This window comes from Eleutherodactylus coqui, chromosome 1 (genome assembly GCF_035609145.1).
Source record: "Eleutherodactylus coqui strain aEleCoq1 chromosome 1, aEleCoq1.hap1, whole genome shotgun sequence".
Classification (NCBI taxonomy): Eukaryota; Metazoa; Chordata; class Amphibia; order Anura; family Eleutherodactylidae; genus Eleutherodactylus; species Eleutherodactylus coqui.
This window is the reverse complement of record NC_089837.1, coordinates 18,237,973-18,250,607: the sequence shown is the minus strand read 5'-3', so window position 1 is coordinate 18,250,607 and position 12,635 is coordinate 18,237,973. Positions and strand designations below refer to the sequence as shown.

General features: G+C 46.0%; 1 protein-coding gene across 1 annotated transcript; it reads right to left on the bottom strand.

Moving 5' to 3' along the window:
- Positions 1-3,370: 3,370 nt before the first annotated feature.
- Positions 3,371-11,952, bottom strand: LOC136609012 (uncharacterized). Its single transcript, XM_066589139.1, has 3 exons — positions 11,835-11,952; positions 6,684-6,805; positions 3,371-4,457 (listed from the first exon to the last, which is right to left on the bottom strand). The coding sequence occupies exons 2-3, from the start codon at positions 6,797-6,799 to the stop codon at positions 3,881-3,883; spliced, it is 693 nt and encodes a 230-aa protein (XP_066445236.1). The 5' UTR covers positions 6,800-6,805; positions 11,835-11,952; the 3' UTR covers positions 3,371-3,880.
- Positions 11,953-12,635: the final 683 nt, after the last annotated feature.

Genomic DNA, 12,635 nt, shown 5'->3' with positions numbered 1-12,635 from the left:
CGAAAATTCAGGATGGAGTCCATCACATCAGCGGTAAAGTTGATCCCCAGGGGGGCCTACATGGCCTCGATCGACCTGAAAGACGCCTATCTGCATGTACCGATCCACAGGGACTCAAGGAAGTACCCTAGGTTCGCGTTGGAAATGGGCAGGAAGACAAGGCATCTTCAATTCAGATGCCTTCCCTTTGGAATCTCCTCAGCACCCCGCATCTTCACGAAGATCATGGCGGAGGTCGCAGCCTACCTAAGGCAGAGGTCGATCCTAATAATCCCATACCTGGACGACATACTAATCATAGCCGAGTCCAGGGAACGCCTAGTAGAGAACTTGGCAACAGTGCTCAGCCTGTTACAGTTCCTAGGTTGGATCATAAATTGGGAGAAGTCCAGCCTAAACCCCAGCACGGAGAAGGTGTTTTTGGGCATAACACTCGACTCAGAGGCCCAATGCTCCTTCCTCCCCGAGGCAAAGGGGCAGAAAATTCGGCACATGGTAGAATCCTTTATGCAGAGACGGTCATGCACAATCCGGGAGGCTATGTCCCTCCTAGGAAGTCTAACATCATGCATCCCGGGGGTAGCATGGGCACAGGCACATACCAGACCCCTGCAAGCAGCAGTCCTCGCAGCATGGGACGGCAGGCAGGCCTCGTTAGAAAACAGAATACAGATCAGGAACTCGGTAAAGGTATCCTTACGCTGGTGGACGTCCCCAAGAAATCTAAGGGAGGGAGTCCACTGGATATTGCCCCCGGCAGTACAGATCACGACAGATGCAAGCTCCTGGGGGTGGGGGGCGCACGTCGGAGACCAGCTCCTACAAGGCCCATGGCCACCGCAGACGAAGCGTCAATCCTCAAACTACAGGGAGCTACAAGCAATCTGGAAGGCCCTGCAGCACCTGGGGGAGACGGTAAGAAACCAACATATACGAGTACTGTCGGACAACACCACGGCAGTGGCCCATATCCAACACCAGGGGGGCACGAGGTCACCAGCTCTGCAAAGTATCGCGCAAAGGATATTTCGCTGGGCGGAGGGCCGCATCATCTCACTGTCAGCGGTACACTTAAAGGGATCTCTAAATCAAAGAGCAGACTTCCTCAGCCAGGGGCGCTTAGACCCAGGGGAATGGTCCTTATCCCAGGAGGCATTCCGGATAGTGACGGACAAATGGGGTCTCCCGCAACTAGACCTATTCGCGTCAAAACAAAACGCCAAGGTGACGAACTTCTTCTCCCTCAGACGGGAAGACCAACCGACAGCGGTGGACGCCCTGAGCCAGGACTGGGGAGGAGAACTGGCGTACGCATTTCCCCCGATCCCACTAATCCCAAGGGTACTACAGCACTTCAGGTCACAACCGTGCACCCTGATCCTGGTGGCTCCCTTTTGGCCAAGAAGGAGCTGGTTCAGCCTCCTGAGAGACTTGAGCATCCAGGAGCCAGTTACCCTTCCGGCTCAAGAGAATCTCCTAACGCAGGGACCCCTGAACTACCCCGACGTAAGCAGACTTCATCTAACAGCTTGGTTACTGAAGAATCCATACTGAGGGGCAGGGGATTCTCAAGCAAGGTAGTCAGAACGCTAATGGCAAGCAGGAAGGAGACTACCAACCGCATATACCAGAGAATCTGGAGGAGGTTTACCTCTTGGAGACAAGAGAGAGGCTCCTCAGGCAGCAGTGCGGACGTCCCTCTGATCCTGGACTTTCTACAGGACGGCCTGGATATGGGCCTCGCCCCAAGCACCCTAAGAGTTCAAACGGCAGCCCTTAGCGCCCTGTTTGACACTAAGTTATCCGGGGACAGGTGGATCAATAGATTCCTGGCAGCGGCAGATAGGCTACGACCCAGGTCCACCAATATATGCCCAGACTGGAACCTTAATTTAGTCTTGAGGGCCATGACAGGGGAACCCTTCGAACCAATGGAGGGGCTCTCATTAAAAATGCTCACAGTAAAAACTATCTTCCTAGTGGCAATTTCCTCAGCCAGGCGGGTCAGCGAGCTACAGGCCCTATCCATACGCCACCCGCTCCTCAAGATTACAGATACCAAGTTAGTCTTTAAAACAGACCCGACCTTTTTGCCTAAGGTGGTATCCCCATTCCATAGGGCCCATGACATAATAATACCCTCGTTCTATAATCACCCAAAAGACGAGAGCGAGCGAACCCTAAGCTGTTTGGACGTCAGAAGAGCAGTCTTGACGTACATCGAGGCCACAGGCCCATGGAGGCAGGACGACAACCTGTTCATCCAATATTCAGGCCCTAATAAGGGAAAGAAAGCAGCCAAAAGCTCTATAGCCAGGTGGATTCGCCTGGCCATTAGCGAGTCATATAAGGCTTTGGGGAAGGAGGCCCCCTCGGCTCTTAAAGCCCATTCCACAAGGGCAGTAGCGACCTCATGGGCCGAGCATGGCTCGGCATCAGTAGAGCAAATATGTAAGGCAGCAGTATGGAAAAAGCCCCATACTTTCGTCAAACACTACAGGGTAAAGGTGCAGCTAGACGAGGACATGTCCTTCGGTCGTAAGGTCCTCTCAGCGGCAATCCCACCCTAGAATTACTTTAGTTGATACGTCTCAGGTGGTGCTGTCGTGGAGACTCCCTGGGAAAGGTAGGATTATACCTACCCGATAATCAGGTTTCCAGGAGTCTCCACGACAGCACCCGTACATTCCCTCCCAAAGAAAGAATAATGTATATATGTATATAAAAATAATTAAATAAATAAAAGATAATAAAATAAAAAATATACCAGATAGGAAAAAATTTAAGTTAGCTCCTACCCCGGCAGTTTCGTTATAATACACTGAGGAGGGGAGGACGGGGGGGGGGGGGGGGGGGGGGGGAACTTTAACCTCTCGGTGTGTTCCTGTCCTATCAGGAGGAGGCGATCTCTCAGGTGGTGCTGTCGTGGAGACTCCTGGAAACCTGATTATCGGGTAGGTATAATCCTACCTTTCCTTAGATGTGGATAATTGGCTTCTCCCTCATTGGGAGGGAGGGGGGCGGGGTTGCCTCCCTCTGGATAAACATTTTGTCAGTAATAACCTAATATACAATGTTACTTGTTATCCTCTTATAAAACTACATTTTGTGCATTTTATTTTATAAAAAATCAAGAAGGGGTTTGCATGTTGATCTATAAATTACGAAAAAAGTTTGGCACGCTGTTAGCCAGTAGAGCAAAATGTGATTGTGCTCAGTAAGAGAAACCAAGTAATCTTGTAGATATGAGACCTTTTGAAACATATATCTACAAGATTACTTGATTTCTCTTAGGGGTTAGCTCAGGATTACCTTTGCTATGGTCAAAGGACACGTATCTTTCACCAAACACGGAGTCAGCAGCCAGAAATAGGTTATAATCTGACACTCGGTCAGCTTTATTAGCACAATTGTAGTAAAACATAAAACAAAACAGAGCGGCAACTAAATAACTAGCTTGCCTCTCTAGTACTAAGTAATCCACAGATGAACCCTCTCTAATAGATGAGAGCTTCTCCCTGCCAGCTTACAAAGCAATAGATATGAGCAACTATACTCTAAGATCACAGCTATTAGCTCACACAGACCAGCTTACTGTGTTCACTGACCTGTCTAGCTGCTATTTTACTATCCACATACTGGCTTACCTGATTGATCACCACAAGTGGTGCTCTCACTGTTGCTACATACCACAGAAACCTTAAAGAGATATACCTCCCTTCTGGAACTGCAACTTTATTTTTATCACTGAATATATTTGTAAAATTAACAAACAAGGCAAAGAAAATCTATATTGTTAATCTGCTGTTGAGAATATTTGATTCATGAATGTTTGCAAAATTTTTATATAAAAATGCAAAGCGGCAATTTAATCTGATCCTCAGTTATCCTTATAGCACTTCTCATCTTTGACCCCATTGTTAAAGCATTTAATGCAGTTATTCCCGCTGCAGCGAAGTAAAGTCATTTTTGCATTGAGTGCGCCCCAGTTTTTCCAAACTTCATCCTCTGGTTTCTGCTTATCCTTTGCAAAAACTTTGGTGTAAGCGAAGGCTCGGCTGTCGGGCCCAGGGAGGTTGACTCTGTTGAGTTTGTCGATGATGTTATACTTGCCAACAGGATCGGTGCAGGTCTGTACACAAGGGGAGTTCAGGGAGAAAAATACTACGCAACCAGCTGTGGGGGGTTTATTTAGTAGTTTGCTGATGGGGGATTCTGTAGAATCAGGGAGGGAGTTTAATAGGCGAGATTCAGCGTGTATGTCATATTTTTTGGTTTTTATGTAAGTTGCAGCCACCATTCGATTTCCCTCATAGATTTCTTTCTTGACCACTTTACCACGTATTCCGGCAGATTTGTCTGTTTGCAGTGCCGCATTAATATCCGAGGTTTGTAAACCTTTATTGCATTCTTCCTCATTGAACTTGACAAAATAGGCGTACTGATCCTGCAAATCCCTGCAAGGCAGAAGAGAAGAAAAATGAAGAGGTCTTCCCTCTATAGTACACGGACCTGATTATAAAGAGGTATTAAAGGACTTTATTTCATGTGTGAGACAGTGACTGACAAAGTGCTGGAGGGTGGATACGTGCCACCGAGCGGCCTGGGCTCGGTGGAGGAAGCCAGTATTTGTGTGTCAGTAACACTAAGTTACTGACACGGTGTAGTTTGTAAGTGGCTCCAAGCCGCATAGTCCAGGCCGGCTTTTCCTGGAATGGTCAAAGCGAAGGGTGGGATGGCCACTCCCACGTACCAGGTGAGGCTGGTAACAGGCCTCATAAAAACCTGGGCCTGCAGGCCTTGAGAGACACATGGGCTGAGAGAGCCAGAGAGAGGCCCGAGGGTGACACCCCTAATCTCCGCACCTAGGAGAGGTGTGTGCTGAGACCTCTGCAGGTCTGAGGACCGGACTGGCTGTGCGCAGCAAGCGTTGTAGTTTTCCAAGTAAGTAGTCAGGGTCTATGTTTAGTGAGCGCTCAGACGAGCAGGAGTTAATTTATGTTGGCCTGGAACTAAGGCCCGTTTTGGTTTTGTTTATGCTGCAACAAACCCAGGCGAAGCCTGGACTACGAACTATATCCGTGTGTCACTGTCTCTGACTGCTTATGCCCAGGTTGCTACCGATCCTAACGCTAATTCCTCACTCATGTTACATATAACTTCTTTATATTCATGACTTCTCCTAAATATGGGTCAACAATATCAGATCATAGTAACATTATGCTAACCTGAAAAAAGACAAATGCCCATCCAGTTCAGCCTGTTTCCACCCCCCTTGTTGATCCAGAGGAAAGCAAAAAACCTCCAATGAGGCAGAAGCCAATTTACCCTATCTTGGGCGAAAAAATTCCTTCCCATCTCCATTATGGCAGTCAGAAGAATCCTGGATCAATGTTTGAGATCAACAACCCTTCTGGTTATTTAATGTCTATATCCTGTAATATCATAGCGCTCTAAAAAGACATCAAGTCCCCTTTTAAACTCCTCTATCAATTTTGCCATGACCATTTCTTCAGGCAAAGAGTTCCACAGTCTCACTGCTCTTACAGTAAAGAACCCCCTTCTGTGTTGGGGATGAGAAGCCCGGCACATTTGCCAGAGTTTCTGTGCATTGGGACTAACACAGCTCCATATATTGTGCAGTGGAAATGAATAGAATTGAGCTTGCAGTTCCATTCCAGGCCACTGCACAATGTATGGAGCTGTGAGAATTCTAAGGGCAGGTCATCAATAGAGTCCTGTAATCCCAATGAATGATTTTCTGATAAGCGCATTTATGCTGCATATTTGCACAATCGGCATTGCAACTTTGCGCGCACCAGTGCGTGTTTTATTGCACTTTTTGCACGCGTACATTGTGTGCTTTTGCACCCGAAAAAAAATACGTAACCATTCTCTTATTGACGCAATGGACAATTCCTCTAATTCAATCAACATGCCCTATTTTCCTACGCAGAAAATAGAGCATGCAGCTTATTTTTTATTTTTTGCACAAGTGAAATGCGCTATTCACTGTGTATGTGCCTGCAAATTTACGAGCTGCGCAAACACGCCCGTGTGTCACAGGTCTTCAGGATGCAACGAGTTTCTAGGTTTTCATCTCAACTTTTCAGAAGCCATAACCGTATGAGGGTTCTTCGCTGAGAGGTGAGTTGTAGTTTTTAGTGCTACCATGTTAGGGTATATGTACTGCATAAATTATTTTTGGGGGACAGGGTGAAAAAAAACTCATCATTTCTGCCACCGTTGTTTTTCCTTTTTGCAGCAGAAGTGATATATCTTTTTTTTTTCTGTGGGTCGGTACGATTATGAGTGGGCCTCCTCCAATGTCTGTTACAACCACGGCCCCGTGGTGATAATGCGGGCAGCTCCTGTGCTTGAATGATCACCGTGATGGACTATCAATGTAACGTCAAATTGCAGGAACTACATGGTTCCCATGACATAATAGGGCAGGAAGGGGTTAAAGAACATGTCAAACTTTAAATGTCATTTTACATTGTAAGTTCAAAATGAATATAAAAGCTGTCATTTAGTAAATCAGGTACAACAGGCCATAGAAATAGCACAGATTAGTTTAGTCTTTGCAAGAAGTTTCAAAAATCTTTGCAGTTGTTGCAGATTTTCTACAGAATTCACTGCATACGTGTCAATTCTACAGGAAGTAAGTGAACGCTGCTCACTGGAAGATGTTTTGCTCGATGTAGTTGGTGACTCGTCCCACTTGCTCTTGGTTTAGGGGTGTAACAGTCAGCACTTGGCTCCACAGGCAGAGCGCGATCAGGAGTGCGGGTCCCATCCTCAGCTGTAATGATACGGAAGGTGTTTAGTACAGAACTAGGGCAGAGTCCTGACAAGGATCTCAGAAGCTGCTGCAGTCATGCAAGACTTCACTATCTGCAGGTGTGCCCTCAAGGCTCCGCCCACATTCCCCAACACAAAGAAAGCGCAGGTGATGGAAGAGAATGGACTCTGTATACTGCAGCTTTTACTAATGGTACTCGTTGCGTTTCCACCATCTACTTGTAGTGGCCCGAAACACCTATTTCTGTCCCCTCCATAACTGTCATACACATCATGTTGTTTATGTGGATGCACTGTGCAAAGTGTCTTGTCTGCTGTCATGTGTATTGCACAGCTGCAGCATGCAAGAGGTTAATGTCTACATGAGCCTGGGAGATGTCTCCAAATGCATCAATTTATGTCCTGTCATGTGGTATGCTAGAGACTATAAATATGAGTAGATGCAGAAAAATGCTGTCTTCACAGAGATAGTGTCCACAAGTCTTTATTGAATGAAGTGCTACATAAAAACAGTCAGACGTCTACACAGGACGCGTTTCCACTCCGTGAGGAGTCTTGATCACCTGATTATGGGGGTTATTTCACTCCCTTAACTATCTGAATAATTAAATCCATCATTTTTCTGCATCTGCGTACCTGTGTACCGCAATTGGACGGAGCGGTTGAAGCAGTCTGAAAGAGATCCCAAGCCGATGCATAATCTTTTCAAAGGAGGAGACACGTAGGCAGTGGGTGAGCAAAAACATTTCTAATACATATCGTATGAATATGAGTGTCTGAGAGCTGGAAAGTGTTCCATTCTTCTGGGTTCCTGATAGAGAGTGCCAGTCACATGGGGGTACCTTTAACCCTCATGTGGTGAAGAGAATGAAAGAGGAAGAAAGATTTCCTGAAGTTCTTGATGCCAGGAGCCATTAGAGAGTAAGGAAAAAGAGAGAGAGAGAGGAGTAGAGGAAAGTCAAGACCCCCGTGCAGAGGTACTTTTATAAGTGAGTATCTGGAGAGTTTGCCTTTCCCCTTCCAGAAGCGCTACCATACAGATAACGAGGACTGAAGGACCGGCATCATCCTCAGTTCCTCCCTTCTTCTGTTTTGCCTAAATGGGTGTGTTCTTAAGCTGTAAAGTGTTAAAGTTTTACAAGTAAAGTTTTGCCAGGCCTGGACCATTCCCAGGGACTGAGGTACTTAACCACTAAATCGTGTGTGGACTCTCTTTATTATCGCCGAGGTTCATGAGTAAAGGAATGGTGGTGTCACGTGACAATCTAAAGTTCTTCAGCATGTATATTGGCCATTCCTCTCCTAGTGGGGTCCTGAAGAAGCCCAGCGATACTCTGGCCGAGGCGGCGTGTGTTCCTCTGGGGAGGAGTCTGGTAAGTGGCACCGTGACAAGTGACAGCTTTACCCTCGCGGCTCCTCAGTGTGTACCCTTTGGGGCGTTGCATACTAACATACCTAAAGCTGATATTTCAGTCTGTGGTTCCCATAACTCCTTGGTAGCACACCGCTGTCGTGGGGTCATATTTGATTCTAATCTCTTTTACTCTTATGTCACCGGCCCCTCAAATCATCCCCATAATCTGCCTTGTTCTGCGCAGACATCAAAAACTCTTATTGTCGTCCCGATCCACTCTCAGTGTGATTACTGCTGAGTCAGTATTATATGTTATGGTGAAGGGAGAAGCTTACAGCTCAATGTAAAGCACTGATGTGCATCACTCAGAGGCCCGGAGCGTCCGGGACACAGTCAATGAGAAGTAGATAGGAGTCACTGTAGAGTAGTGGAATGACACAGTGCAGCCCCCACAGTGCCGCTCTCCACAATGCAGCCCCCACAGTGCTGTCCTGATAGTGTAGCCCTCCACAGTGCAGCCCCCATAGTGTAGCCCTCCACAGTGCTGTCCCCATAGTGTAGCCCTCCACATTTCAGCCCCCATAGTGACGGCCTCTGAGTGCAGTTCTCTGTGTCACTGCTGATCTAGGAGAAAACAGGAAGTACTTCTAAGATAACAATGTCTGAAATAGTTTTACTTTCACCTGCTGTTAGTTTTGTTTGCATTTCATTTGTTTGGTTACATTGTAGCTAATGAGTCCATCTTAAAGGGACAGTCCACCTCTTATTAACAGTTTACATTTACATAGTGCTACAAGCCACACACACCAGAGTTCCTATTTAGAGGGAATGTTTCATTAGAGAATGGCCTATTATATAAATCCCATTTTCAGGTTACACACTTTTTAAAGAATTTTTGTTCTTTTTAAACTTTTTCAGTCACAATCTGTATGTACAAAAAATTCCCAAAGTACAGAATTTTTTACATTAAGCACAGAGCTTAATACTAGTCTGACACTTCCTGATCACTAGAGATGAGCGAGCATACTCGCTAAGGACAATTACTCGAGCGAGTATTGTCCATAACGAGTACCTGCCCGCTCGGAAGAAAAGATTCGGGTGCCGGCGCGGGTGGGAGGTGAGTTGCGGGAGTGAGCAGGGGGGGGGGGGAGAGGGAGAGAGAGATCTCCGTTCCCCCTCCGCTCTCCGCCGACGCTCCTTGCCCCCCGCCGGCACTCGAATCTTTTCTTCCGAGCGGGCAGGTACTAGTTAAGGACAATGCTTGCTCGAGTAATTGTCCTTAGCGAGTATGCTCGCTCATCTCTACTGATCACCCTTCCTGCAGTCGTCATCTCACTAACATTACAGACACCTATATATAGATAACCCAGGATCCACCATTCACAATACATGATGTCACAGCTCACCTCCTCTCCCTCTCTGCACGCTGACTAAGCCTAATAATAGTCTGACACTTCTTGATCTGTAGAGAAAATGTCTCAGCTGTCATCTCATTATCATCGCAGGCAGGGTCTACGCTTAGAGGTGACAGCTTTACGTAGATAAGACAGGATCCACCATTTACAATATTTCATCAGCTGTGACGACCTACTTCCCCTCCCTGCACAATGACCCCTGCACAGGTCACAGAGCGTCTAGAACTGTCTACCATACAAGTCAAAGGGTCTGTGTCTGTCCACTGTGTGAATGGCCTATGAGACTGTTGTAAGGTCACTTCCACACAGGTGACAAAACCACAGATCAGCAGTTCCAGTGTCATTGTGTCAAAGAGAAACAGAAATGGGCAAAAAGAGCACAAACTGTAGAAGTGAGGAGTGGAAAATATCACAGATTTGTTTCACCACATTGCTGCACCCCGGGCCTCCGATTACATCTCTGGGTGATTGCCACAACAAATTGTTGCAGTTCTGTAGGCCAAAGAAGATCCAACCCCAATAGATGCCATCTCTAATAAAATGGCCACTCAGTGTGTTCTGAAACAATGAGAATTATTCTTGTAATTAAAAAAGAAGAAGTGAAAAAAAGAGGAAGAAGCCCTGAATGTGCAAGTTTGCCAATAGGTTTGGCAAAAACATTTTCAACTTTTTCTTTTCCTGTGAAGTTTTTCTTTCAGCACTCAAAACCTGAAAATGCAGCTCTGACTAAAGTTAACCCTTTTGTTCCATTCTATGTCATAGTCACAAAGGTCCAGAAAGCTGCAACATAAGGAACTGTTCACCAGAGAACGCTGCTAGTCAATGGGGGGAGGGGGGGGGCTTTACATCAAACTGAGCAAAACCAGGTGAAGGAATAAAAAACTAAAATTGTACAGCTAATTGTGGCGAATGGAAAATCCAAAAGTGGCGCTGGAGAATAAGACAAGACAAAGTTTTGTGTCTGCTTTAAACAAAAATCATTAGTTTAACCCCTTAAAGATTCGGTCAGACAAGCGTTTTTTATGCACACGATTAGAAGTGCAAAAAGATCGCCCCTCTCGTGTTAAAAGAAGTAGTGTGAAATAAATTGCGTGATGGGTGAATTCCAGCTATTTGAATAAGCCCGGTCACATGATCGGAGGCGGGTGTATTTCAGCTCCCACAGGAGTCTGTGGAAAGCACGCCCCAAAGATAGGACAGGCCCTTCTTTGTGCACACCATGGACCTTTAGATGCGAGTTGCCCTCACATGTGCTATCTTTGGAGGTGCGAGTATTTTGCGCCTTCAATAACCTACATATGGTCACTTTCATAGGAAAGCATTGGTTCTAATAGACGAATCTACTTGTGTGACTATTTGTGAGCGGAAAAAATGTCCGTCTGATCGAGGGCCTTTTTTTTTTTCATTTTTGGATTTTCCTCCCCACTTTAATTAGCTGACTAATGGCTTTTTTTGTATTGTTCAATGTATTTCTTTAAATTATTTTCTTTTACTTTCCTTTAGAAAGCCCCTGGCTGCCATGACAACCTATCAACACCCCGTGATCGGGTTGGTGTCAGCTGTCAAAGAGAATCGGCACCCGCTGTGTATGGAGTGGGATTGGCTTCCAATCCAGATCCATACAAACTCCAAAAACGTACGCCCTGGAGCGTGAAGGGGTGAAAGCAGAGCTTCTTAAACTTTCCTACTTGGTTCACGATCCAGAACATTATAGCTCCTGGCCTTCACCCCTTGTGGTCGAAACCAATTCCAAAATGTCAAAAATTGCTTGATTTATCCTTCCTTTGGCTCGATGTAACATTAAAATAAGCACAAAGTAGTCAACGCTGTTACTAGGCGCAGATTACACAGGTAGGAACATGACGTTACAGTCAAAGTCCACCATCAGTCCTGAGGTGAAGTGTCATTGGGTGCAATGGTTCAACGATACATATCATTGTACTGAAACTGGATAGACGCCAGCATGCAAATTACAACTTAAAACCATAGATTTTCATCATAGGAACGTCCCATCTACACATATGGGATGGCATTATGGCGCAGGACGCAGCCAAATCCGCAGCTGCAGAATCCCACGCCAAAATCTGCCGGTCTAACTGCAGATTTTGATGCAGGCAGGATTTAAGCCATTTTCAATTCTGCATCAAAATCCGCAGGTAGTCTGAGAATTGTGATGCAGAATTTCCATCTGCTTGTGGTGCATCGTGCGGCCTGTTCCGTGATGTATGAAAGGTCCCTATTAAGATCTGAACCGTCCTCACCTGATATGTTTCTGCTGATGATGTGGTCTTGATGTGAACCGCGACCCAAGATGTAAAGCTCTGCGCTCAGTATCTGTGTGACACACCGGAATATTTTCGGGAAGTCGTTAACAGTTACTGTATCTTCTGAAGTAACCAGCGTCCTGTGTCGCAAGTAAGATGGCAACATATGGTCTGACAAAACCTCTGAAATCAGCGCTATGCATAACATGGGGCTATAAGTAAAGTATTACCATGGTATACTACAATATAATGCAATATATAATAATATAGTATTTACCTGAAAAAACCCTTAAAATATGCAGCACTAATGGAGGTTGGAGTATTCCGGGCACAGGCTCACTAAACGCTGCGTTCAACAGGAATGTATGTTTAACACTTACCCGACTCATTCTTTCACTCCCGAGAGTTGGCATGTGGACCATGCAGCGGATTCAGAGCTGCAGGCTATAGTGTGACTGTACACTCTCAAAGAGACCAATGGGAGTGCGCTGGCACAGCGTGTAGGTTTGAGTTTGCTGCAAGGTCCGCGTGCCAACTTTTGGGGGTGACAAAGAAACCAGAATACCAAGAAAGTGTAAAACATATATCACTGGGCTGCTGGGAACCTGCCCAATGACCACCGTAACTTTATGGTGCTCAGAGCTGGGAACAGGTTCCCTTTAAGAAATGTATTAATATATTTATATACACAGTAGAGTCACCTCTTACTTTTGACATCGGCAGCGTGTAGCCCATGAGGGAAGTGACGGGTCGTGGCTGGCTTGGTGGGTATATAAGGTGTGCAGTAGGCCGTCTGCT

Excerpts from the sequence above, each read along its gene's own strand:
- LOC136609012 (XM_066589139.1), bottom strand. The coding sequence starts at position 6,799 with ATGGGACCCGCACTCCTGATCGCGCTCTGCCTGTGGAGCCAAGTGCTG. Across the intron at positions 4,458-6,683 it reads ATCGAGCAAAACATCTTCCA|GGATTTGCAGGATCAGTACG; the intron begins GTGAGCAGCGTT and ends TCTGCCTTGCAG.